Genomic DNA, 27,934 nt, shown 5'->3' on the forward strand with positions numbered 1-27,934 from the left:
GTATCCATTAGTTTTCCTATTATTATTATTATTATTATTCTTCTTCCGCCATGGGAGTCTATGGCAGCCCATAGAACTGTATGGTGAAAAGTTTGGCACTGATAGAGGACAGTCCAAACAGTATATTTGGAGTCTCTTACTCAATCCTTCTAGTGCCACCAACTGTCCAAAGTTTTACTTACATTTATGCTAATAACTTTTAGAACCATAAGAGCTAGAAATGTACAAAAAAAAAAAAAAAATCCCGCCAAAAAAAAATATTATTAAAAAATAATTTTTTGCACTACTCCTAGACGGTTTGTCCGATTTTTCAAGTATATCAAATCAGATCATCTTCAGACCATGCTAGCAAAAAGTTATCAAAAGCTTTTTGATAAACCCAACCGTTCTTGAATAACGCGCAAAAGAATTTAATGAAGAGCTCGCCAAATTTGATGCGAGGCTATATCTCCGCAACGCTTTAGCGTATTCAGAACAAATTTGGTACATGTCATTACAAGCATGACCGGAGGCTACATGTTGTTTCGGCACAGCCCCACCTACTGGTCGGGAGATACGAAAAATTGCCTTTTTTGCTTATAACTTCTGAAAGGTTTGCCCAAAAATCATAAAACTGGTCTTGTTAGATTCTGGGCAGCATGCCAGGTTGAATGATATCCAATTTTGAATTTTGAACTAAAATGCTGTATTTTATGAACGTATTAGCATATCGTTACGAAACTCAGTATGGATGATCGGCACAATGCTCCGAAGTAGCCTGAGAAGTTTCGCGCCAGTGCCACATAGTGGTAAAATTAAATATTCACATGCTTATAACTATGGATTTGGTTGACTTTCACAGTCATCTACCAAACATGCTAGGTTTTGCCATATGGTTTAAACAACTTTAACGAATATCTTCGAAACCGTTCGTCCGATCGAGAAAAAAACACCTTAGGAAAATTGGAAACTTAGGTCGTTGCCTATATGCCAATGGCCAAATGTAGAAATTTTGATAGTAAGTGCCAAAAAAAATGCAATCAAAGTCGAGTGTAGGTCATTTTTTATGTGCTCATAACTATAAATGTCTATAAATCCTAAATGAAATTAGATATTTTCATCAAATTTGACATGCTAGTGTTTCGGGGCACTCTGAGGACGGTGGGACTGCGACACTTGGTGGCGCTATAATTGAACAAAACATGAAATTGCTCTTAACTGCAGTACCCTTGGTCTGATTGACTTGACATGCAGTGTCTGTCTCAGTTGCTATCATAGTCCATTATGACATTGGTGTACTTTGAAAAACATGGCCGTCATTTTAATTACGATTAAACGCATTGGCATATCGTTACAAAATTCAGTATACGTCTTCGGCACTATGCCCTGAAGGTACTCAAAAAGTTCCAGTGGAGCCCCCCTTTGTGGTTTGTAATGAAATTATAAACAATTATATCTCATTACAACTCGTTGTATCTATGGGTTTTCAAACATTTTGCTTAAAATTTATAACAAATGTCTTTATTTACTCATTTTTGCAATTGGTCTGCTGCTAGTTTCCTTGTTTGCTTCTATTGTGCTTGGCTCTTGCAGCTATATTAGTAAATGTTTTTACTGACTACAGAAATTAATGTGTCCTTGCTAAAGAAAAGAATTCATTTATTTTAAGAAACAAACTTATTGACCCCATACTTTTAAATGACAGTGTACTTCAAGAAGTTAAGCAACACTTTTGCTACTGCTCATACGCAGGCTTTTGTTCAAGTCACTAAGTAGTCTGACCAACGCTTTTCACCTTGTGTACGATAAAACAGCCTAAAACATCTCACTTTCTTGCATTACTTGTTATTGTTTACTGTCCCACTTTTTAACTCCTCTTAGCAAACAAAAAAAGTCTACTATGTCATTCCCAGTTAGTGATGTTCATGACTTTCCAGAATCCACTACAGTAGATGCATGTCACAGAAGCCTAACATTCCCAAACCCATGTACGGATGTTGACAATCTGGGCTGTTCTGTGACTCCACAGCCAGGGACTCAGTCTGATGTGGTTTTCTGATATCGCATGGGCCCATATGCAGGTGCTCCTCGCTGCTCGGGTGTGATCTTGGAGATACCAGCTTTCAGGAATGAGTCAGGGACAGTTTCGACAGTGTTTTTCTGCCTGTGTGTCTGTACAAGAGCACCTTCTATCATTTTGACATTTTAAAACTAAACTCTTTCAGGCCACCGTCTGGGGAGACTTCACAGAAATGCTAACAACATCGCCCCCAGTTCAGCAGTATCAATGGTGAAATCTTGTAACCTTGGCCCAGTTTGTTTATTTGGATATGTGATGACTGGACCTTCTCTCCTGACCACTCTGGGTTTTCCAGAAGGCATTTAGATAGTTACACTCTGAAAGGGCTCTTTGCGGTTGTCAGCTTTAATGCTGTTGGCAGTCCAGGAGAGATAGAACAGCCCGCATTCCTTCAGCCCACATGATTTTTTCCCCCTGTATAACCCAAACATACCTGTGGGTGATGTTGAGGGTCTTCACATGCAAGCAAAGTGGGGTGGGTTCAAGTTCAGATGCTGCACAATCTAATTAATTTGTATTTACAACTGAAGATTAACTCACAGTATTGACTTCTGAGGCTCTGTTGATAATATAGTCATGGGTGTCAAGCATGATGCACAGCAAAGTCTTAATTGCTTTTAGAAAGTGTTTTTTTTTTTTTTTTTTTTAATCGTTAAAACGTTAATTGGAAAGTAAAAGTATCACCCGCAGAATGAATTTTACAAATGTGCAACACTGGATGGAAAAAAATTGCGTAACATAAAAATGAATGATGAGAACAGTTTGGCCAAAATGTAAATTATGTCTTTCAAAACCTATGTTGTTTATTTTTGTAGAACCAGAAAAGGAGATATTTATAGTAGAATGTCCAGGCTGCTGTTTTCCATACATTGAAGTGAATGGTGAAATGGTCTGAAAGAAATGAAGTGAAAGATTGTCGAAAGGTAAGGTTTTTTGTGAAACCTATTGTTGTATTCAGAAGATTTAGATTTCAGTTTATTTTTGGAGCTTGACAGCCCCTGTTCCCATTTTATTTTATTGTATGATAGCAGCTCACTCATTTTGCTAAAAGATCATTTTTGTTACGGTTTCACGTGAGAAAGAATGTAATACCGATTTGAGACGACATGGGGAATATATGATGACAGAATTCTTATTTGGTGGGTGAACTGTCCCTTTAAGTTCCATCCTTCCGCAGGAAGATATAGTCCCTGGTTGACAGTCGGTCTCTATGGATGCTGCGCAGTGATATAGTAGCTAGGTGAACAGGTGTCTCGCGTCATAGCCGTTTCTAAACTGAAAAATGTTTTGTCAGGTAACCTTAAAATGTGATGTATGTGGTAACTTGTTTTATTTAAGTTAAAAATATTATTAAATATTACCTAATCGAGTAGGTTAGACCTACTCAGGTGAGGTAGATATAGCTACTCAAGATAATATCTACACAGTTTCGCTTTTAACTGTATATCGCTGTTAACCAATCCGTACTGAAAGTATTCGTTTTATAACCATCATCCTATCAGATAAGTCTGATTTTAAAAGATAACTTCATTGGAAAAGTGCGTGTCTCCTTTAAAAAAAGAACCCAAAATACCCTGACAGAGACAAGCACTCAAGAATAGACAGGAGGAGTCGGTTAATAATTGTCCACCTTACGATGCGCGAGCATTACACCTGTGCTGGTTTGCGCGCGAGCAAAGTCTGCGCGTCAGGGGGGAAAAAAAGAAAAGTTCCACGGGCGCGACGGTGACGCGCACCGAGAGTTGCGGAGCGTGTGAGTCCTGAAGGGCAAATAAGAGACTGGAGAAAACGACCTTAACCATATGAAGGTGCATTTCTCTCATTCCTATTTCATATAGGCGCACGTGCATTGCATTACGCATGTTGACAGAATAGATTATGTATATGTCGAACATTTAAATGATAAGATCTTGTGTCTGACAAGCAAAGCGTCATCATAGGTTTTGGTGGGCATGATTTCACTGGTGACCTACAGTAGCACGGGATGCGCCACACAAAGCAAAGGGTCTGAAATACCAGACGGGAGACACAGAGACCTTCAGGAGGCTCATAACATCGATTCTTGAGGATATATTTATTTGTTACCGGATATATATTTCTCTGGACCCTAAGGACGTACTCTACTTCCACCGGGAATTCTGCTGCGAGGGAGCCGGTATAAATGAAATGCGCGGAATGCATGGAAAACTCTCCTGTAATATAACATATAGCCCATTGGGATTATTATAGCTAGGTGTTTATAATAAATACGACCATCTGAGCATCTCAAAAGCCTTTATATTCAAGCAGCCCGTGTTGTGTCTCTTTTTTCTATGCTTTAAAACTTAAGATATATTTTATTTTGGTTTATTTTCTCGTTAAACCATGACAGGAATGACAATTGCCCTGTTTTTTGAGAATCTTCTGAGTAAATTGTCACTGTTTGGATTAAAGATGTTGGATTCGGATGTGAAAGTGGAATAATCATTCATCGAGAATTAACAGCTCTAAGGACTGGACGTTGGACCTCTGTTATATTATTTACACAAGTATTTCTGACTTTTCTTGGTGAACTCAAACAATGGGGATCAAGCTGAGAGTTATTCTGGGAATGTTTCAGTTCGTCTCACTCACCAGAATACCCACACAATGTGCCAAGACACCGGTAAGAACATGCTTTTTATTATCATAATGATATTTTTATTATTATTAAAAATATTGGACAGTAGCATTGCGGTGCTCTCGCAGTGCTTAGTGCTTAATTAGCTGCTGTAAAGTGTGTGTTCTGTAAACTGTTTTAAATAATCTTTAAACCTAAATGGATTAATTTAACTACTCTGGCGTGGCTGTCTTTTATCACACAATTGATAAGTATCTTTTATTATGGCAGATTTTACACTATTGCTTGTAAAATGCACTTTATAGAGCCGAGTTAATGCACAACACTCTTCTGAGCATTTAATGTGTTGAAATAACCTGACGGTCATTGACGTTTGGCTGGATGGGAAAGGTGCTGATTTTAAAGATAGAAAAACCCACCAATTTATTAGTGATCATTACAGTGGATATATGTTTTTTGTGTGTTTATTGTTGCCTGAGAGCACATTAAAGCACATCATGGAGGTGTGGCCTATGATGATGTGATTCAATGTGATGATGATGATGATGATATTAATAATATAACAATATAACACAATGCTAGAATAATATTAAATGTTTTAATTAGTTTAATTAAATACATAATTTAATATGTTTATAGTATATTTTTTTATTAATGTCCTAAACAGTTTTTTTTCCCTTTTTTGTCTCAAAATATAGTTCATACAGTTTCTAATATTTCTCGTTTAGTCTTAAATTTTTTTGTGCGTATTTTTAAAAATTATATTTTAAGAAATATACATTTAGATGTAGTGCTATATTTCTTTGCCCTAAACACTAAATTGATGTCCCTTTTTCTTTTTTCTTTTTTTCTTTTTTGTCTGGGTCTCCAAAGGATAGACAGTGACGCACTTCCTATCTTATCTTCACTTACACAAGCTTTTGTCAACATTACAGCCATCAGGCCAGTATATGACACCTATTGTTAGCACCATCAGCATTGCGAGTTGTAGCATATGAAAGCAGGATGGCAGAATGCACTGAATGTGCGCATCTCCGTTATTCGCGAGCGCAGCGGTATGTGGTCGGTGTACGTGTGACCAGAGCTCTGCTTTATGGATGCATATCATAAGTCTTCATAATGATGCAGCTCCACTCATCGTTTGTCCTGTTGTGTTTAGCCGAAACTTCGTCTATTTATTTTAGACTGCAGTTTGGCTCTAGTAGGCTATGTTTAATTTGATGATGCTGAAGATGCCGTGAAATGTAAACCTTCAGAATGTTGCATTGCATTGCATTACATTGCATGCTGCCAGTCTTGGTGAAAGTGCATGATAAGGTATGGCACGATATTTAAAAGTCTAACCCTGTGACCTTTAGGTTTCTCCCTGTCACGTGCACAGTGATGATGAAGTCGCTATTGCCAGGTGGGCAGAGTGAGCATTTTCTGTTTATGCAGTGCAGGCCAGAAGTCTGAGGCCACTAGTGAAATACTTATATATTTTGCATATTTGTATTTCAAATAATATTATGAGTATAACAATGTGAGCAATATACATAGTATTTAGTTTGTCTCCTCCTGCTTTATAGTTATCATGCAATCTAAACAATTATTTATTTTTTTATGGATTTTCTTTAATGGAATATTGCAGTATTTATTATAAATGATTTATCTGTGCACATCATTATTATTATTATTATTTTTTTTTATTTAAATTCTGTGCACTCATAATCTTTAATCAAAATAACTTTCCCTCCCTCTTGCAGCAACATCTCTTCTCTGATGATGTGTTTACTGGCATGAGGGCGGGGCAACTTGTCACTCACATGAGATCCATCTATAGCAAACCTCAACAATCCAATGACGCTAAAAAAATGCTGGGTTAAAAACAACCCAAGTTCGGTTGAAAATGGACAAACCCAGCAATTGGGTTGTTTTAACCCAGCAGTTGGGTTAAATGTTTGCCCAACGTGCTGGGCAGTTTTATTTAACTCAACTATTGTTTAAAAATTATTATATGGCTGACTTAAAATGACTAAAAACTGACTAAAAACTTGGGTTGTTTTTAACCCAGCATTTTTTAGACTGAATCAATTCTCTGTGGACAAAATCCAGTCCTGCCCTAAACTCCTGGGCAAAAAAAAAAAAAAAAAAAAAAATTCCAAAAAACAAAACAACACTAAGCTTTTAATTGTCTTAACCATAAATTATTGGTAAGGAACTTGGCAAAAGTTAAGCAAATGCAGTACTTAAAAAGCCATTGCTGTCTCAGAAAAACATCAAAAACAGAATGAAGGTTTTGGCAGAATATGGGAAGTTGTTTGTGGAGTGATAAATCACAATGAAACACAAGTTGCATGGTGATGCTCCAGAGCGGTGTCTTTGAAAATCTGCTGAGAAATATAATGATAAATGCATCTCTACCACAGTGAAGCATGGAGGAAGAGGAGCCTTTTTAGCTGCTGGTATTGGTGAGCTGCTTCACTGTGAAGTCATTTAGTGCTTCGGAGTACAGGAGAATATTGCAGAATGGCTTGCTTCCCTCAAATGAAAAGTTGTTCTCTAAAAAGGAATCATCAGATGTTATTTTTCAACAAGACAATGCTCCTCCTGCCCAAATTGCAAAGACATCCAAGAAGTGGCTTGAGAACAAGTCCATCAGGCTCATGTTTTGGTCAGAGTCCAGATTTGAACTCTATAGTGAATTTTTGGTCTCACATTAAACTCAAACAAACTGGGAGACATTTTTCAACTACTCATGAACGGTTTGAAGCCATTAACATTGAGTGGAACAACACTGACTCTTCTTCTTGTAAGAAGCCATCTGCAAGTTTACTAACACGGCTTAAACATTTGAAGGGTTAGTTCACCCAAAAATGAACATTCTGTCATTAATTACTCGCCCTTGTGTCATTTCAAACCTGTAAGACCTTCATTCATCTTTGGAACACAAATTAAGATATTTTTGATAAAATCCGACGGCTCAGTGATCCCTGCATTGACAGCAAGTTAATTTACACTTTCAGTGCCCAGAAAAGGTGCAATATGCCCTTTTTTGGCTTGGCCCATTTTTTTTTTTTTTTGTACACTACATTTTGTCTTGCTCGAGAAAATGTTTCCCTCGGATATTCATCACAATAAGGAAGAAAAGACTATCGCAACTTCCTTTTCATGGAGCTGACATGAACGAAACCTGATAACTTTTATTTTGGATGCGAATAATCGCAATTAATCGTTTGACAGCCCTAAAAAAACCTTTTTGTAGAAAGGAGTTCACATGTTCAGTATCACAAATTTGGTTATATTTGACCTAGAAATAGTCCAAAACCGTACATTTTACATCATAACTTTTCTCTTGTTTTAATGCTTGAACATCCTAAAATGTTTAGGTCACTTCCAAATTTAAATTTAAAAAAAAAATCCCAGATTTTCCATGTGATCTCAGACTTTTGGATCCGCTATATAACAGTGCCTGATACCTGCTGTTCAGTTTGAAAACCTAATTTCTTAATGCTCGAGTCCATTCACAGATGCCAGACTGACCCATGGCTGCAGGTGGAGGGGGATTGTGGGAGAACGGGGCAGCTGAGCTGATGATTGGTGCTCAAACTCAAGGGCTCTTAGAAAGAGAGGGCTGACGCAGCCAAATCCAGCCAACTGCTGCCGCAAAAAAAAAAAAAAAACCTGGCAGCATTGAGATTTTTACTGTGTGAGCATTTCAGGGAGAGAAAGTGAATGTTAATATGTGTGTGAAAGTAAGTGTGTGTGTGTGTGCCAGTCCCCTTGCCAGCTCTGAGCTGGCTGCTGTATTTCACAATGGCACCGAAACAGGAGGTAGATGAGGAACTGACTGACTCAACCTTCATATTGCAACACAGAATCTGCAGACGCCTCCCTACACGTAACTAAATCCAATGCCGTGCAATGATCTGCCATGTCTCCTGATAAATGTTGTGTTTAATTCCATTAAACCTTTATTTATTGCTTTGATGCTATCATTGCAGAATAAACACACAGAAACACTCATTCTGTGAGGGTATAAACTGAATGTGCTGGCTTATATCAGTGTGAGAGATCACCTATAATGCGACTGTCACACATGCTCAGAAAAACTACCCACACAGAAAGTAGTAAGGCATGGTGCAGGGAAGCTATGTATGCGTGTGTTGTTTGCGTTGTAGTGCAAAGTCTCAGCGGTGACCTTGTTCCATTGCGTCAAACCCACTGAATGAGGGCCATGTTTGTGTGAATGTGTGCTAACGTCCACCTTTATGCTGCTCTGGCACAAGTAAACACTAGAAAAGCATTAAAGAAACATTATTTATGTTTTCAGCAATATGTTCAGTGGAATCAGTTCTTCATAGCACCATATATGCGGTTTTGTTATTGTCCCTGCTGTATGTTGTGTCTGATGCCTTGTTTGTGTCCTTTCCTCTAGTCAGACCACTGGATCCCATCAGAGAGTCACAGATCTGGGGAAGGTATTGAGCCTTGCTTTCTTTTCTATACTTATTCTCATAAGTGCATGTGTGCATTACTGATTTAGTGAGGTTATGTCATAAAATGGATCGTTCTGGTCCTCAATGCTCATGGCAAAATGTCATGTGTCAATACATAGCACCCATAAAGGCCAACCACACTACATTTCAGAAGTTTGGGTTCATTAAGATTTAAAAAAAAAAAAAAAGAAAATAATACTTTAATTTAGAAAGGGATGCATTAAATGGATCAAAAGTGACAGTAAATTAAAGACATTTATAACATTACAAAAAATTCTATTTTGAATATCCTGAGGATCAGGAATCCTGACAAAATGTATCATGGTTTCCACAAAAATATTATGAACACCTGTTTTCAACATTGATAATAAGAAATGAGTAGCAAAACAGCAGATTATGTGACACTGAAAATTCAACTAAAATACTTTTTAAAATATTTTAAAATAGAAAAGTTTTTTTTTTTTTATCGTAATAATATGACCATTTTTATCTTATCGACACAAACTTTTGAATGGTAGTGTATTGATTTCAGGAGCTATTTATTTTAGCCAAAGGTCAATTAAAGAAGCTTTCATTTTAAAAATAGTCAGATGTTTTGGAGAGTAAAAAGATATTTCATGCTACATTATAGGCAGTGTTGGGGATGCATTACAAGTAACTTGAGCTATGTAATCAGATTACTTTTTTCAAGTAACTAGAAAAGTAACGCATTACTTTTAAATTTACAACAAAATATCTGAGTTACTTTTTTTATGTAAGTAACACAAGTTACTTTTTCCCATGTACTGACTGACACCACTCCAGTCGCCATGATGAGAGAAATCAAGAATATTCCTCAAAATGAATAAAAACAGTGAAATGCAAACTCAGAATATTGCACAAACCTGCAATAATAAAATTTAAATAAAACAAAACAAATATACTTTATGTATTTAATCTCACTTTATTAACCAATGTCTTTGCTGCAGTGCAGAGCTTCGATGATCCAATTCAACCATACTAATAAGCAAAAATGACTTTAGATAAACATCACATTTTTGGCTTGTAAATTTGATGTTTATCAGACTGAAGCATATTCATTTCACTTTTGGTGTGAAAGGGCCTTAACATTTGCCAAAAATAGAACTTTTTTGTTGTTATTAAAAACAAACAAGCAAGCCCAGGTGAGATGTAATGTAATGTAATGCATTACTTTTCATAAAAAGTAACGCAATTAGTTACTTTTTTAGAGAGTAACACAATATTGTAATGCATTACTATTAAAAGTAACTTTCCACAAGACTGATTATAGGTACAAATCAGTGTATTGGTTTGTTTAAAATACCTGCACATTGGTGCTTAATATCCAGAGGAATGTGATGGGTTAAATGTAAATTATGCTTTGTAAATGGCATCTTTGACATGCTGTCAGTTACCACAGGAAATGATTAAATACAGTTTATAAAAGCAAAGGATGCACTTACATTTGAAGTTGATGGTGCAAGGCACTGCACTGGGATAAATGTTAAAATACACACAGTGAAAGTACAGCCATAAGGCTCATTTGTGTACACAAGATTAGTGTGAGAGAATCCTTTACAAACATCGTGCCCAGTGATATCTAATATTTTAACTCTTGTCTTGAGCATGTTACGCACAAGGATACCAGGAAGGGAAGAATCAACCAACAGGAATTCAGTTGATAACACATCTACATAGAAACGGATATTGCGTCAATAATTTAGCATCTTGCATCAATATTTATGTGTATATATATAATGTATAATATATTCATGTGCACATATAATGTCATTTTCAATTACTGATGAAGCAGGTTGTCTAAATAACCTTCCAGAATGCATTAATGTAAACCCAGTTTAATGTTGCAGATGCTGTCCCGAACCTGAACCATTCCATTAAGAGTGAAGCGTTTTCTTACTCGATATCTTTCATTTATTCTCTTTCTCTCAGTGGTGAGGTGGTTGGATGTATATCAGAAAAGCGGATGTCATCCCAGAGAGACGTTGGTAGAAGTTTGGCGGGAGTTTCCATGGGAGACGCATCACCTCTTCCTGCCGTCGTGTGTAACACTGCGCCGCTGTGGAGGCTGCTGCTCCGATGAGGCGCTCGAGTGTGTGCCATCACAAACACACACACTTGTAATGGAGGTACACACACACACACACACCTAATGCACTTCTCACAGGTGTCCTACCACAGGTGGAGTTCATCGCATTAACTGTGGACATATTCCACAAACATTTGATATCCAGTGTCATAATACTTTTTATCTTCATTTTGAACAGTATATCTATTATTTTAAAGGGGACCTATTATGCAAAATTCACTTTTATACAGTGTTTGAGCACAGATGTGTGTCCACAGTGTGTGTAAACAACCAGCCTATAATGGTAAAAATCCACTCACTCCTTTTGTAAAATTCCCATAAATCAAAAGCAGTCTCTTCAAATGAGCTGATTCACAACCGGTGACAATCTGCCCTATTAGCATAGCCCTGAGTGAGAAGCACAGTGTCTGCTATTCTGTATCCTCGCTGTAGCAGTTAGAGTTTTACAATGTCTGCCCCAAAGAGGCATTACAAATGTTGTGTTTTGGGATGTACCAATGCACATAAGAGTCTCCATAGACTCCTGCCATCTCAGTCACTGAGGACATCGTCGTTAAATTTCATTTTTGAAGGAAATTGATGCTGCCTTTACATGCTATCGGAATTATCGTAAACATAGTAAAAATTATCGTTTCCTAGTTAAAAACTGCACATGAACGCCCTTTCTGACATTTTTGGTGCGTGAGATTGTCCTGTTTTGTTGTTGTCTGTATGCCGGAACATGAGTTCTTGAAACTCTGCCCTCTTCTGGAAAGGGAGCTGGGTGCAACAGCTCGTTTGCATTTAAAGGGCCACACTCAAAACGGTGTGTTTTGGCTCACACCCAAAAAGTGGCAATTTTAACATGCTATAATAAATAATCTGTGGGGTATTTTGAGCTAAAACTTCACATACACACTCTGGGGACAACAGAGACTTATTTTACATCTTGTAAAAAAGGGGCATAATAGGTTCTTTTGAGGGATCTCTGTATATTAGTTTGGGGTCAGTAAGATTTTTTTAATGTTTTTGAAAAAAAGTCTCTTCTGCTCACCAAGGCTGCATTTATTTGATCAAAATACAGTAAACACAGTAATGCTGTGAAATATTATTACAGTTTAAAATAACTATTTTCTATTTTAATGTATATTAAAATGTAATTTATTCCTGTGATGCAAAACTGAATTTTTAGCATCATTACTCCAGTCTTCAGTGTCACATGATCCTTCAGAAATCATTTGAATATGCTGATTTGCTGCTCAAGAAAGATTTCTTATTTGTACCAATGTTGAATAAAGTATATATTTTTTTAAATTTTTCAAAAGTAATAATTTGTTTAAAAAAACCTTACTGACCCCACACTTCTGAACGGTGTTGTAACACTATGCAACATTCTCTTCATTTCTCCCTTCATAGAAAAACCTTTCACACGTACATGTGCTATCTTACATTGACATGTTTAATGTGATGGTATGGAAAAACTCATGTTACACACTCAGGTCCTATAAAAAATACTTAAAGGATTAGTTCAATTTCAAATGAAAATACCATTTTTCCAATTTTTATTTGAAAGTGAACTAATCCTTTCAATACAGTTTGGAGTAAGTGCACCAATATACAACAGATTTTTGGGGCAAATATACCTTCACACATAATCTCAGCGTCAGACATCACACCCACACTCCGTTTGCTAAACGTCTGATGCTTGGAACTGGAAACAATTTTGTGAAGGTAAAAGTCTGAATCTGATTGGCTGACTTCCACAGGTTTTATAGAAGTGCGTCGATCGGTCTGACCAGGAAACAAAGCCGTGTTTAAAAGATTCAGTACCACAGCAATGAATTCTTCAGATGAGCAACTAAATGCTGGATTTCAAAAAAGTTTGTGAAGTTCACAGCATTGAAGACATCAAGCGTTTTGTTTGAAGCACAAAAAGAGATGTGTTGGCATGTTTTCCGAAGGGTTATGGGGAAAAGTATTATTTTCCAAGCTTGGCCAACCCTTTGGATTCCCAAGTGATTTTATTAGTGTGTGTTTCCTCCCACATCTACAATAGAAGGTCAGGGAATATCTGCTGCATATGCAAGTAAACAACAAAGTGTCGATGGTCTGTTATGGCATGCCGGTCTGTTATTGTACCCACCCCTAAACATGACGTTAAACAAAACAAAACTGTGATTGGTCACTTTACATGTCAGTAACAGCCTCTTCCTGACTAAGTGTGCTGTCTTTGGCCAGTTGCAGTGGCCATAGAGCCGAGACCTTATGTCATTAGGCAAAAGGCTGGCTACACGAGACTACGCCACACACTACCCCCTGTATAATGCAAGATCTCAAACCTCACGGCTTAGCCAGAAAGACACACACACACACAGAGGACACACAGCATGAGTTAGTCATACATATTCAGTGTGGGTAGATGGAGTCTCTAGTGTAATGGATCAGGTTGGATCCTGGTCACGTACTGTATAGAGAGATTGAAGGATAAAAGATGGAGTCATTACTATGCAGAACAGACTGTGTGTGTGTGTGTGTGTGTGTGTGTGTGTGTGTGTGTGTGTGTGTGTGTGTACTGACTCCTGCTCTGTTAAACTCCACAGCTCATGAGGACCTCATACATGAAGCATGAACTTGTGCAGCTGCCTTTCATTGAACACAACCAGTGTGAGTGCAGGTGAGATACACATTATACATATTCCAACAAGCTGACTTAGCAATATAAATAAGAGCCAGCATAGATTTGTGTTGTTTTTATATAAAGCTAATTATGACCGACTAATCCAAACCCTAAGAGGCAGTTCACGTGTTTAACTATGTTTATCTTGATGCACAGTCTTGAAATTGTGGTGCTTGTGGCTTGAATTTTTACAATAATAAAATAATTTATATGTACAACAAAAATTATTTTAAATAATTATTTAAAAATCAAATCATTGTAAATTGTAAGAACAGATTTTGAAATAGTCAAGTTTTGGTTGTCAAAAGGTAAAATGACATTTGTACATTGAATAATCCGCCAGAAAGCAGGTATACACTACTGTTCGGAAGTTTTGGGTCAGTAAACTGGACAAACCCAACCGTTGGGTTAACAATTTCATTAAAAAATTTAACCCAACGGTTGGGTTTGTCCATATTTGACCAAAATTTGGGTTGAAACAACCCAGCATTTTTTAGAGTGATACGATTTTCTGTTTGTTTTTGAAAAAAAGTTTTTATGTTTCCACCAAGACTGCATTTATTTGATCAAAAATACAGTAAAAACTGTAATATTGTTATATATTATTACAATTTAAAATAACAGTTTTCTATTTGAATATATTTTAGAAACTGTGATACATTCTTTGATGAATAGAAAGATGAGAAAAACAGCATTTATTTGAAGGTCACTTTTGAATTTTGAACTTTTGAATATGTCTCTGTTGAATAAAAGTATTAATTTCTTTAAAAAACCATAAAATCATATCGACCTCATTTTTAAATGGTAGTCTATTTGGTGCAAAATTGTTAAAGCTCATAAATATGCGTGTGATAAAGGAACATGGTTTAAGGAGTTTACATGACCTAATTGTCAGGTTATTAAGCATAATTGGGTGTAAGAGTTACTATATTTAAAAATCATTGTAACTTTTGAAAACCACTCGAAAGTGAGGTTTTGTAACATTTTGCCAACTTGTGGGGGGAATTTTGTCCCCAAAGAATAGCTAAGTAAACCCACCCACACGCACCAATTCAAAGCCTATCTGACTTTCAGATACCCCCCCCCCCCCCCCCAACACACACACACACACACACACACACAAATGCACTTCCACCCTGTTTGTCATATGGGGACTGACCCCATCTCCCCACGGAGTACTTCCTGAGCCCAGTCACAGAAAGTCGTCACCCCCAAAACACTCTTTTGCTGGCACATAGCCGAGCTGTCAACATCAGCTCTTTATCAGGTCATTGTGAGGTTCTCCCTCAAAAGCCCTTTCAGAGGTTGTGGGGTTCGGATTAAGGCCAGGGATGGAGCCGAGCGTTCGGTAAGAGCATTTACATGCGCTCGCCTCTCTATCCTCTCTTTGTAATACTGATCTGCCCCGTACAAACTGAACTCACCACTGTTGACCAACACTGAGTTACTTAAACTCCCCCGCAGGCAACCAGCCAACATTATTAACTTTGTTTACCTGCGACCATTCTGATCGCTCACGTTATCATGCAATAAAACATTTACACTCTGACATGCTAAAACCATTATCTTATGACAAATATGTAAAGGCAACATTTATACAATTAATATATTATAGACAATTATAAATTATATATATATGTATATATATATATATATATATATATATATATATTCAGTCCTGATTTATACAGTTATCTCATGAGGAAGTCAGGAAAGTAATAAACACTAATTTATCTAGTCTTACTCATGACATGTTTCCTAGAATTACCCATGTGAAACACGCTTTAAAACATGTTGTGGATGGTTGCCAGGGCATTGTTATGTGGTTGCTTAAGCGTTCTGGATGGATGTCAGGGTGTTCATCAAAATTTGTGTTTCTACAGTTAATAGATGCCACTAATTAAAATTTGTAGCAAGCAGCATATCGCTACACTAATCAATGGTGACTTCACAATTATTAAACAACAGTGTGGCTTAATGAATTGCAAAACCTTTTGTCAGTTAATCTTATTACTCACCCAATTAAATGTAATTTTACACCTCATTTGCACCGCAGAGGCATAACAACACAACTAGATGTTCTCACTGTAAGTGCTTAAAATAGCTTTTTCGTTTTATGTGTTTTTCGATAATGATCTAGTTCTGTTGCTCCGCATTGAACCACTTGTGCTCAGGGTAGAAATATTTGATGATTAATGAAATAAAATGAGCAATATTAACATTACTTAAAGGGTTGGTTCACCCAAAAATGAAAATCCTGTCATTAATTACTCACCCTTATGTCGTTCCAGCCATAAGACTTTCATTCATCTTCTGAACACAAATGAAGATCTTTTTGATGAAATCTGAGAGATTTCGGTCCCTCCATTGACAGCTACGCAGCTGACACTTTTGACACTTCAAAAAGTTCATAAAGAGATTGTAAAACTAGTCCATATAAATTCAGCGGTTTAGTCCAAATTTTCTGAAGAGACTTTATATGATGAACAGATTTAATTTACACTCTAAAAAGTAATGTGTTGGCTCAACAAAATAAAATTACGCAACAGAATGCATCACTTTTTTCGAGTTATGACAACTTTGAGTGAATTTACGTTCAACCAGCAAGCTACATTGAGTTAGAGGAACTTAATAATTTGTAGCATAAACAGAAATTTTTAAGCTGATTACTCAAAAAAATTAAGTCACTCCAACTACCAAAGTTGTAGCCCTGGAACCATTTAATCTTATCTGTTTTAGTTCAAATCAACAGTGATCATAGCACATGCTAGCATAACTTATTTAACATGTATATTTAATAAACAAGTAAGATAATAAAGTGAATTCAGGTCGATTGGGACACTTTTTCTCTATGGCAATCTCAATGGCAAAGAGTGTCCCACTTGTCACTGGAATTAGCGCAGTCATTGGTTATAGAGTCAATGTGTTTACCTTCATACTCTTCAGCACAATGGTAACCACAAGAACTTCAACATTGCAGAAACTCTTTTAAATGTCAAACATAACAGCATAAAACACTAACAGATCTTTCCCTTCCCTTCACGCTTAATTTCAACATTTATTCTCCTTATCCAGTCATATGCAAAGCATGCAGGGAACTAGAAATCTGCTGCCTAATTTCCAAAGTTATCAAGACAATTTCATTAAGTTACTACAACCTAATTAAAACAAAACAATTAACGCAGAAATTTCAGTTTAAATTACAGACAATATTTAGTTGATGTAATGATCAACATTATTATTGTCAACAGAACTCTACAAAATAATGTTTGCAACTTAAAATGTTTAATTAAACAGTAAATTATAATTTTTAACTTGCAACCATGCATTTATTTAAGTTGTGGTAACGGGTTCCCTGAATTACTTTTTATTCACATAAAAACATTGATCAGTGAACATAAACAGAAGCTCAACCGAACTTGCTTGACGCTTGAGAACAAACCTCATCTGGTTCTTGCTGAAGCTCAAACGTGTCTCATAACATGAGAACAAACCTCATCTGGTTCTTGCTGAAGCTCAAACGTGTCTCATAACATGAGAATGAACCTCACTGGTTCTCGCACGCATCAAGCAAACATGCTTGAGCTTCGGTTTACCACAACTGATGTGTGAGTTGATGAAAGTTTACATGTGAATAAAGGCCTAAATTCTTATCTTATCTCTTCAGAAAATTTGTACTAAACCACTCAATTCATATGGATTAGTTTTACGATCTCTTTATGAATTTTTTGAAGTGTCAAAATGTCAGTTGCGTAGCTGTCAATGGAGGGACAGAAAGCTCTCAGATTTCATCAAAAAGATCTTAATTTGTGTTCCAAAGATGAACAAAAGTCTTACATGTTTGGAACGACATGAGAGTGAGTAATTAATGACAGAATTTTCATTTTTGGGTGAACTAACCCTTTAACCCTATGTGTATTGGTGTGATCTTTCTTTAAATTTTAAATTTCATTATTATTCTGATCTAACTGTCTGTCTTTTCCCTACAGGCTAAAAGCAAATCTTTATGCAGAGCCAACCAGGTAAATTTTATAAATTTGTGTGTGTGTGTGAGAGAGAGATGTGAAGTTCATTAGCAGTGTGAACAGCATTTACTCTCTCTTCCCTTTGCCCCACTACACACACACACACACACACACACACACACACACAAACACACACACACAAACACACGCACATTAACTCCATGGAGATGGTTGCTTGCTGAGTTAATTGTGTGTAAAAGGCAGAAGTGATTCAGTTTGTTCTGCTCTGATACTAGTTTACTCTGACCCTGATGTTAAAGAGAAGGGCTACTGCTATTTCCAAATATTCCTTTCATTGTGCTGTCTAGGATCCTTTAGATGAAAAACACAATCCCGATTGCTTAGAAAAGTAATTGGACACCTCTCCTCAATGTGCCGCAGGATTTGATGCATTGTTCATCTCTGTTGCATAAACTCTGCAGGATGAAGTTTTATACTTAGTCTCTTTGTTCAAACAACTTTAAAGTATGAGCAATGATAATGATAATTTTACCTCACTATTTTTGACAGTTTTATCGCAAGATTGAGCCTCATTTAAGTGTGTATCCTGACATCAATGTATGCTAACCACAACCAGTACTGGTATTAGAACTGTGGTGAGAGCAGGCGATAATATATTTAAGTGGGACATAATGTGTGAACTTGGCATTGGTCCTCAGGTTCACACTTCCCTGTGCTGTAAAATCTTTACAAATAGTACCCACCCCCCCTTTATTGCCAGTGCCAATCTGTTCATTTAATGTGGAATTTACTCAGTTCAACTTACAGTTATGGAAAAATATCATTTGAATAAGAATGAGACTGACATGGAACATAACGTTTTTAAAATTCCAAGTGAGTTCATCCCAGTAGAAATATATGTTTATGTAGATGAAGATACCTTAGGAAAACACTGCATTTGTGCATTTAAAAAAAAAAAAAGATCTCAGACATCTATAAGACTCAATCACTTGCTTTGGTGTGTGTGAGTGTGTGTGTGTGTGTGTGTGTCTGTGTGTCTGTGTGTGTGTGTGTCCAGCTGGCGTGCGTCTTGCACTGTTGGAAGGGAGTCAGAAACCTAGAACCCTCCTTTGTTGGGAAACGGAACAGAACATTCATTTTATTGCTTAATTAGGCCACTGGCCCCTGAGGAGCCTCGGAGAGACCGAGGCCAAAGAATAACAAGAATTAAGACATGATAAAGTCATCTTAAGAGCTCTCTGAATTAAATATATAAAATTTAGTTTAATACTTGACTTATTTTGACATAAAAATTTTAAAGAGTGTAGAGATGTTCAGTAAACTGGAGTCATGATCATGTAGTTATTTTTATACCTATTTACATTTATTTATATGTAATATTTATATTTAATATATTTTATATTTTGTCTTTTTTTTTTTTTTTAGGCAAGGCCCACAGACAACAAGAAGAGGCAAAAAGCGACAAAAGGGGAAACCAAAACGAAAGAAACACATTGGGAAAAATTCATTGTATGTTCATCATATCTTATTACAAAAAAGTACTGTGATGCTACACAAACGTAATTTTCTTAATCAGTATTTTCAGATATCTTATTATCAGAATGTTCTTGAAAACAAGATAAATACACTTGAGAAGAAAAAATTTGTGTAAATTTATGGTGTTTTTCCAGAGAATATATGAAGAGTTCAGATGCAAAAGCCGCTAAACGCACCTTCGTCAAAAATGAGATAATGATATTGAGTGAATGCTCTTCGCAGATATACGTTCAGCAAATACTTTTGCTTCAAATCCGCTAAATCCCAGCGTCAGCCCATTCAGAAATACCGGTTTGTTGGCAGAAATGCTAAATGCCACTTCCCTTTGTCAGCAAAAGCCTCTAAGTCCACAGAAGAACCAATCGGAAGACACAAATCGAATCATATGATTTGAAGATGAATGACGGTGTGTGTATAAGCTGGCTTTCAATTGCCGAGCTGCAAGTTTTTATCATGTTTTGTTCATCTTTACAGTGGCAATGACGGGATTTTGCGATTAGCATGTAAACACAACAGTGTTCCTTTTGCTGCTGTAAAACTGACAGAAACGGATGTTTTACTATGTCTTGTTGTCCAAAGAGTTGGACTTGGAGGTTTTTGCAAAAAAAGCACACATGGACTTAGCTGGTTTTGCAGCAAAAGACAGCCACATTTGTTAAATACCAATGAACTGACTAAAGTGACATTTTTTAAATTAAGGCATTTCAATAACTGACTAATTACCTTTTCATTGCATTAAAGTGTGCAATCATTGCATTACTGAACCTAAACATAGGAGCTTGTGATAAAAAATGCTCATTTAAAAGAATGTCAGACGGACTTAGAGGTCTTTCCAACAGAACTCTTCATATCTTTAGTTTATTTACCCAATTGGCAAATTATGTTTACATCTAACAAAATTTGGTGAAAATTAATGTCTTGATATCATGTTGTACACAATGTTGCAATCTTGTTTTCAGGTTTACCATATTCATTTACTATGGTATTTTCATTTGCACTTTAGGGTACTTTAAAAACTACCATGGTACACTTTTGGTACTCTTTTGTAATTGTAGAAATTACTATTGATCTACATTTAATAGAAGCCATTTAGCAAGATTTGCCTTTATTTATTTTGTACCATCAATATTATTAAATATTAAAGGATTAGTTCACTTCAGAATTAAAATTTCCTGATAATTTACTCACCCCCATGTTATCCAAGATGTTCATGTCTTTCTTTCTTCAGTCGAAAAGAAATTAAGGTTTTTGAGGAAAACATTCCAGGATTTTTCTCCATATAGTGGACTTCAGTGGGGTTCAACGGGTTGAAGGTTTAAATTGCAGTTTCAGTGCAGCTTCAAAGAGCTCTACACGATCCCACACAAAGAATAAGGGTCTTATCTAACTAAATGATCAGTCATTTTCTACAAATGCTCATCTTGCACTGCTCTGCGATGCGCCACACATTACGTAATCACGTTGGAAAGGTCATGTGTGACGTAGGCGGAAGTAACACGGAAGGGTGAAAAACTCCATCTCATTTTCTCCTCCAACTTCAAAATTGTCCGACATCATTGTTTTACCTTTTTTTGTAACGGGTGTTTGACTGGGTCTTTGCATGTTCGCTTTGTAGACACTGGATCGTTACTTTCGACTACGTCACACGTGACCTTTCCAACGTGATTACGTAATGCGTGGCGTATCGCAGAGCAGTGCCTTTGTGGTTAAAAAGTACATAATTTTTTTTTTTTTTTTAGAAAATGACCGATCGCTAGATAAGACCCTCGTCTGGGATCACGTAGAGCGCTTTGAAGCTGCACCGAAACAATTTGGACCTTCAATCCGTTGAACCCCAGTGAAGTCCACTATATGGAGAAAAATCCTGAAATGTTTTCTTCAAAAACCTTAATTTCTTTTCAACTGAAGAAAGAAAGACATAAACATCTTGGATGACATGGGGGTGAGTAAATTATCTGGAAATTTTAATTCTGGAGTGAACTAATCCTTTAAAACCCATTTCGAAGCAACAAAACGCATGAATCCCATGCATGAGTTTCTGGTTGACTGATTTTTGGTTGATGAGAACTGAACATTTTTCTCAAAATCCCTCTTTTTTTTGTACGTGCCGTGCTGCACATTTACTCATGCAACATTGACTTCCACTCAGACAACAATTAATTAATTCCGGTCGAAGGGAAAGAATTCATCAGTTCCTCTCCTTCCTTTTCTACTTTCACTTCTTCGTCACTGGTTTTCGGTGAGGGCAAGTGGAGGGTGCTCCTTTTGGACCGGTTTTCCCTCCCTGCTATCCATCATCCACTCCTCCATGGATAGAGACAGTGGCAAGTGTGAAATCAGGCTAATTTGCCAGCCAGAACGCCCCTCCCTTTTCCTCAGCCTCCCCTCCACATGCTCTATCAGCCTTCCACACAAAGATTGATTTTCTTCCTTAATTAACTCTCAGCTATACACTTCTCTCCAGTTTTGGTTTAGTTAAAAAAAAAAGGGGAGAGGGAAAAACAGCCCCATCAGGCCACCATCCCATCAGAGACGTCACCAATGAGACATCAAAGAACCGGCGGCCACAGACAATATCCAGAGAGTATCTGTGCTGCCACCATCCAAAAAGATCAGGGCTGATGCATGCTTAGAATGCATTATGGGTCTTTTTGTGTTTGTTACTGAATTTAATTTCAAGTCTAATGTGGGGATGCAGGCCTAGGTCTGGTTTTGCAAAGTTAATGATTGCAAGGACCGACGTGCTCTTTGTCCGTTGTTGCGGTTTTACATAATTCACTTGGAGCCGGATTTATCGGAACAAGCATTATGATCAGAATTGCATTTCTCAATCACTTGAAGACTTTTTTTTTTTTACTATTTTAAAATTCCTCATAACCTCAGGACCTCTGTGCTCTTCACAGTTTTCACAACTTGAAATTGAACTCAAAGGAATAGTTTACCAAATAAAAGAAATTTTGTCATAATTTACGTAACATTCTGACCCTTTAATATTTTATTTTTTCTGTTTAACACAAAATAAAGGTCATGATGGTTTGTACCACTAAGGTTTAAAATGGCTCCTCACACAAAGCTATCATATGGCTTCAGCACACTTGGAATATAGTGCAGTACTTTCATGATGCTTTTTTTTTTTAATTTGGAATGACATGGAAGTGAATAAATAATGACAAAATGTTCATATTTGGCATATGAAGGTCTTTATTTCTCACCAACAGCTTATTTTCTTCCCTCTCGTGTCAGCAGGACTCTCGTGCCAACTACACCCCCTCCTCCTCCTCCTCCTACCCTACCACCTAGCTCCGCCCCTCCACCACCTGCCAGAGAGGCGTGTCCACCATGCCCCGCCCGCAGGATGACATCACAGCCTCCCTCTTGTGAATGCAGGTGCAGTTTGAGGGAGGTGAGCTGTACAAAGAGAGGGAAGACACTCAACCAGCAGAGCTGCCGGTAAACACACACATACACAGCTAAACAACTTATCCAAATGCAACTCAATGTGCTAAAAATAGTCTCTTACACACAATGGATGCCCTCCATTTGCCCTCCATTTTATTGCACAAGGAAGTGTTTCTCCATCCGTGACCCATAGATTAGAAAGAGCAAGAAAGATGTTTATAAAAATAGATTAAAAAAAAATTCCGGTTTTATATTGTGCATTATCTTGGGTTATAATGCTCTTTAATGGTGTAACCATGAGAGTACACTATCATTTAAAAGTTTGGGGTCAGCAAGATTTTTTTTTATTATTTTTTTTAAATAAATTAATACTTTAATTCCACAAGAAAGTATTCAGTTGATCAAGAAGTGACAGTAAAGACATTTTACAAAAGATTTCTATTTCAAATAAATGCTGTTCTTTTGAACTTTGTTGATCAAAGTATGCTGAAAAAAGTTTCCACAAAAATATTAAAGGGATAGTTCACCCAAAAATGAAAATTATCCCATGATTTACTCACCCTCAAGCTATCCTAGGTGTATATGACTATCTTCTATGGACATCGCTTCACTTCAGGAGGCCTTTATTAACCCCCTGGATTACTTTTATAATGGATGGATGCACTTTTTTGGGCTTCAAAATCTCGAGCCCCCCATTCACTACCATTATAAAGCTTTGAAGAGCCAGGATATTTTTGTAATATAACTCCGATTGTGTTTGTTTTAAAGAAGATAGTCATATGCACCTAGGATGGCTTGAGGGTGAGTAAATTATGGGATAATTGTCATTTTTCGGTGAACTATCCCTTTAAGCAGCACAACCTTTTTCAGTAGTCTTGGTGAGCCTAAGAGACTTCTTTCAAAAACATTAAAAAAATCTTACCAACCCCAAACTTTTGAATGGTAGTGTACAGTAAGTATTTTAATGCATTAAAAACTGACCACAATTGTTTATAAAAAGATTCAAGTAAAGTGTTGCTTGCTATTTTTAACATGTAAGTAATCTCTTTCCTCTTCTCATTCTCTTTCAGATGTGAAACCCAAAGTGAATAGTGAAATCAAACCACCCGTATAATCCACAGATCAAACTTTGCACAGCTTTGAGGAGGTCAAAGGTTTGCTTATTCTTTTGTCATGGACTCTGAAGTTTGGGTCTCACCCAGAAAGAGGGTATGCTCTTGGGAATAAACCACAGACCCACCCCCTGGCCCATCTGGCTATGTCCCACACACTATTTTAGCAGTATTAGATGCATATACATTCAGTTTGCACTGTATATCCATGTCATGTGTATGGAATATCATCAGATCCTATTGTTTAGAAGCTTTTTGCCACTATAAACCAATCACCTTTAACAGTTTGACACTGTATGATGGACATTTAGTTATAGTTCAGTGGGTCAATCGCTGGAATATTCAGTGCTTAAGACGTAAACTGTGGAGTTCTCATTGAGCTTTATCCAAAACCAATTCTGGGATTTTCTTCAGCTTCAGTGGATCCCCGTAGGCACGGACACACATCTAGTGTAATGCTAAGGACGACGAGTGAGCTCAGAACGTTCAAAGGGAAAACAGAATAAGGAAGGAGTCTTTTTTTTTTCTACCAAACTACTTAAAGTCTTAAGTGGAGAGTTTTTGATGGGATGGATGTTGACAGACCTTCAATGTTGAGAGAACTCAAGTGTCTTGCTACACAAACAGAGTGTCTCATCCTGAGAACATCCCCGGTGTGTCCTCTGACCCTCTGCTTGCTTTAAATGGTTGGATGGGTTGATTAGATGGATGGACGGGTGTCTGTGTGGTCTGAGTTGTGAATAATAAGGATCTGTGCGTCCATCCTAATTTATTCCTGGCCTCTATAAGTCCATAATGTGGCTTCACAGACTGTATCAATGAGTCTTTTTGTGTTTGTTTGATTTGCTTTTTGTTTGGTTCCTTCCTTTGGGAATTGAAAGCTTTTCCCACTGGCGAGCCAGTGAGAGGAATGCCAATAGTATAGAAACCTGGCGATATTCCATTGGTGCTCACCAAACACACATCTTCTCTCTCCCACACCCCCGATTACACTCATTTTTCGTCTCTTTCTTTATCCTTTTCACCTCGTCTGTCTAGTTTTCTTTTCTTTCTGCCTCACACACACACTCATGCGTACACGTACAAATGCAAGCAGGTAAATATAAGCTTTTCTGTGTTGATATTGAAAGAAGAATTTATTTTATCTATCTTATTCATTTTGTAAAGAATACTAATGTTATTGTAGTCCATTTTGTTTTAAAGAATGTTTCTTTGTATATCTTTGTTAATTCAAACTATAGAATCAGGCTGGGTGGCCGTCGTAGACAAATTCACAGTCTCGACTTTGTGGAATTTGAGTAAAGAAGCTTTGAGAGCACCCGGCAAGCTTCAGAAAAAGGGAAGTGCCCATTCTGTGTGTGTTAAGTTTTTCTTCATCATCTCACAGGGTTGGGAGAGTGACATATTTATTTTTTATATTGAGATGCTTTTTGTATTATGCTTTGCAATGTTTCTTTTGGGACATTTAATTTGCTGCGACTGTGATGATCCAAGAATATTCAGTATTTTTTCCTGATTTCTTCAGAATCATTCCAGTTTCCATCAAAGTCAGACCCAGCTAACAGGGAATGTTCTTAGAACTTTGGCTAACGTTCTAGAACGGTTCTCTCAAAGTTATGAACAACGTTCTTCCAGTAACATTAACAGAATGTTTGTTCATAGTTATCATAGCACAAAAATGTTATTTATACATCGTTCATGGATCGTTTTTCTGAAACATTTTAGTTTAAAGTCAGTCCAATGTTTTTTAATCGTCTTGTGCTCTTTGGTCATTTTTGACTGAAAAATTTTACGTTTTTTTTTTACTTAATTGGAATGGTACAAAACTTGGTAAAGATTTTGGCACTTGCTATGTGAACACACACAAAAAAAATCATGGACATGATTCGAAAAGGTTAAACTTGTGCTCCTCGTGGTCAAAAATGAGCGCATTGGAAATTAATTTCATCTAGTGAAAACTTTTGGTACTGCAGCCAAACAAAATTTTACTGAAAGCTCTTTTTTTGAGATATCAAGCTCAAATATGGAACACAACTTGTTCAGATTTATGGCTTTGATTTTCTTGCAGTTTTAGAGTATGTTTTTGAAAATATATATTTCATATAAAATTGAAAATAGTATTTTTATGCATTTTTCATAACAATAAACAAAATTCTGTAACTTTTTTTAAGTTAACTTTTTTAACTTTTTTCACTTCAGCAGTAATTTGCCAAGTGTCGTCTTTGAAAAGAGATCAAAATGAAGTCTGTGCTCTGAAGCATTCAACATTTATGACAGTTGAAGTCGGAAATTTCATTTTTAGGTCTATGTTCAATGAATGAACTACAGTGTAAATATAATTTAGTACCATAAAATCCCCTAAAAATACAAAATATTAAATAAAAAAAAAATATCAAACTAAAATATAGTACATTCATTTTATTGAAATGAAAAAAAAAAAGTCATTTTTGACCGACACGTGAAGAGCACCAGAGGGTGGAAATGTTACTACTTTTTTCAGATGATTCAAAGAACATTCAAAAGTAATGTTCCCATAATACTTGCAAAATGATATAATAGAGAAAACATTCCCTTAATGTTTTCTCTTGCGTTCACCAAGAAAAAAAACTGGATGTTTTGAAAGCTTTAAGAAAAAATTCAGAAATAACATTTTCATAACCTTATGGGAACGTTAGAAAAACGCTCTCAGAACATATTTTTGTTAGCTGGAGAGACTGAAGGTAAAAAAAATCACTTACCTTTTTTAATGGTGGTCATTTAACCAAACACTTCTTTCCACCTTATATGTAGCATTATTGACTGAAATATGATTTTCCAGAGCAAGGAACTGACCTCACTTTAAGTGATTTCTCAGATTATTTGTTTAGTCATTACCTGCAATAATGTAAATTATTAAGGTCCTTAAGCACCCTTTCACCCTCCAGACTAGATATCCACTTGCTATCAGCATCTTTGTTAAAGTCAACATGAAATGTCATTTAACCCAATTTACTTCTGTAATGGGATGTATTTTTAGTGGAAAAATAGGGTGGCACTTCATTTTATGCACTGGCAGTTGAATGAATGGTAAAAAGTGGGTGTTTGGAGCCAAACCTGAATGTTAGTTTGCCTAAATAGCTGTTTGACTATTGGTTAGCATTATCCAATAGCCCTCATGGCCTAGGTGACATCAGCGGAAAAGGAAAGTCGTTTCAGAGACAGAGTAAGTCATTCAATTTTGATGAAAGAAGTGAATGCAACTATTATTTTCTTCAGAATGAACTGCATGTACAATATGACCAGTAATGTGTATTATAGAGGTGAATAGGGTTGATTTTGAGTTCATGTTGACTTTAAGGTCTGTTCTGTGTCGACTGGTCAATATGTTGTCCTGTTTCCTCGTCTATGCTGACCGGCTTTCCTTCAACTCTACTGCCGCTGTGAAATGTTCAGTGTGAAATATCCTGTGCTATAAACGTAGCATTTTCTCTCTCTCAACAGTAACATATATCAACTACCTCTGTGTGTCTGTACAGTTAATGTAACTATCACAGTAAGAATATAGAATCGTGAAAATATATAAATCAAAAATACACAAAACGCATACAATATGAATGTACCGACAGAACTTCAGTGTTTCCATTCTCTTCTATGTAAAGGTAATTCCAGAGTGCTGTCGCTTTGTTCCGCTTTGAACCGCATCTGTCCGACATGTATCCAGGTAGAACAGGACACAACAGAACCCAATCTGTACCACTGTCAATACACGATATAAGCTTTGAGTGTTTGAACGTAATTAATAATGGTTATTGCTGCTATACCATCTGTGCCCGATTCTCCTGTGTGTGAACGTGTGTGTAATATTTGTTACAGAGAGACATTACCTGCTCTGCTTTATGTCTACAGTGTGTATACATTCAAACGTGGGTCTGATCACACACATACAGTATATAAAAAAACACAACAGCCATAAAGCAATGTGCTATATATTAATATAAATAAAGTGAAATGTCTTATTTTTGA

At 36.6% G+C, this 27,934-nt stretch overlaps 1 protein-coding gene across 2 annotated transcripts; it reads left to right on the plus strand.

Annotated features, from left to right (window-relative positions):
* Nucleotides 1–3,674: 3,674 nt before the first annotated feature.
* vegfba (vascular endothelial growth factor Ba) lies at nucleotides 3,675–27,934 on the plus strand. 2 transcript variants are annotated; one of them, XM_051918302.1, is made up of 8 exons: nucleotides 3,675–4,703; nucleotides 9,076–9,118; nucleotides 11,087–11,283; nucleotides 13,823–13,896; nucleotides 17,889–17,921; nucleotides 19,311–19,394; nucleotides 22,665–22,871; nucleotides 23,891–27,934. In XM_051918302.1, the coding sequence occupies exons 1-8, from the start codon at nucleotides 4,620–4,622 to the stop codon at nucleotides 23,910–23,912; spliced, it is 744 nt and encodes a 247-aa protein (XP_051774262.1). In that variant the 5' UTR covers nucleotides 3,675–4,619; the 3' UTR covers nucleotides 23,913–27,934. The 2 variants fall into 2 exon arrangements, with proteins under 2 accessions (XP_051774262.1, XP_051774263.1); XM_051918303.1 differs by having other exon boundaries at nucleotides 3,677–4,703; nucleotides 22,668–22,871.

Source organism: Ctenopharyngodon idella, chromosome 14 (genome assembly GCF_019924925.1).
Source record: "Ctenopharyngodon idella isolate HZGC_01 chromosome 14, HZGC01, whole genome shotgun sequence".
NCBI classification, from domain to species: Eukaryota; Metazoa; Chordata; class Actinopteri; order Cypriniformes; family Xenocyprididae; genus Ctenopharyngodon; species Ctenopharyngodon idella.

Coding starts and splice junctions, on each gene's coding strand:
- vegfba (XM_051918302.1), top strand. CDS start 4,620: ATGGGGATCAAGCTGAGAGTTATTCTGGGAATGTTTCAGTTCGTCTCA. Junction 9,119..11,086: donor GAGTCACAGATCTGGGGAAG/GTATTGAGCCTT, acceptor TCTTTCTCTCAG/TGGTGAGGTGGTTGGATGTA. Junction 11,284..13,822: donor CACACACACTTGTAATGGAG/GTACACACACAC, acceptor TAAACTCCACAG/CTCATGAGGACCTCATACAT.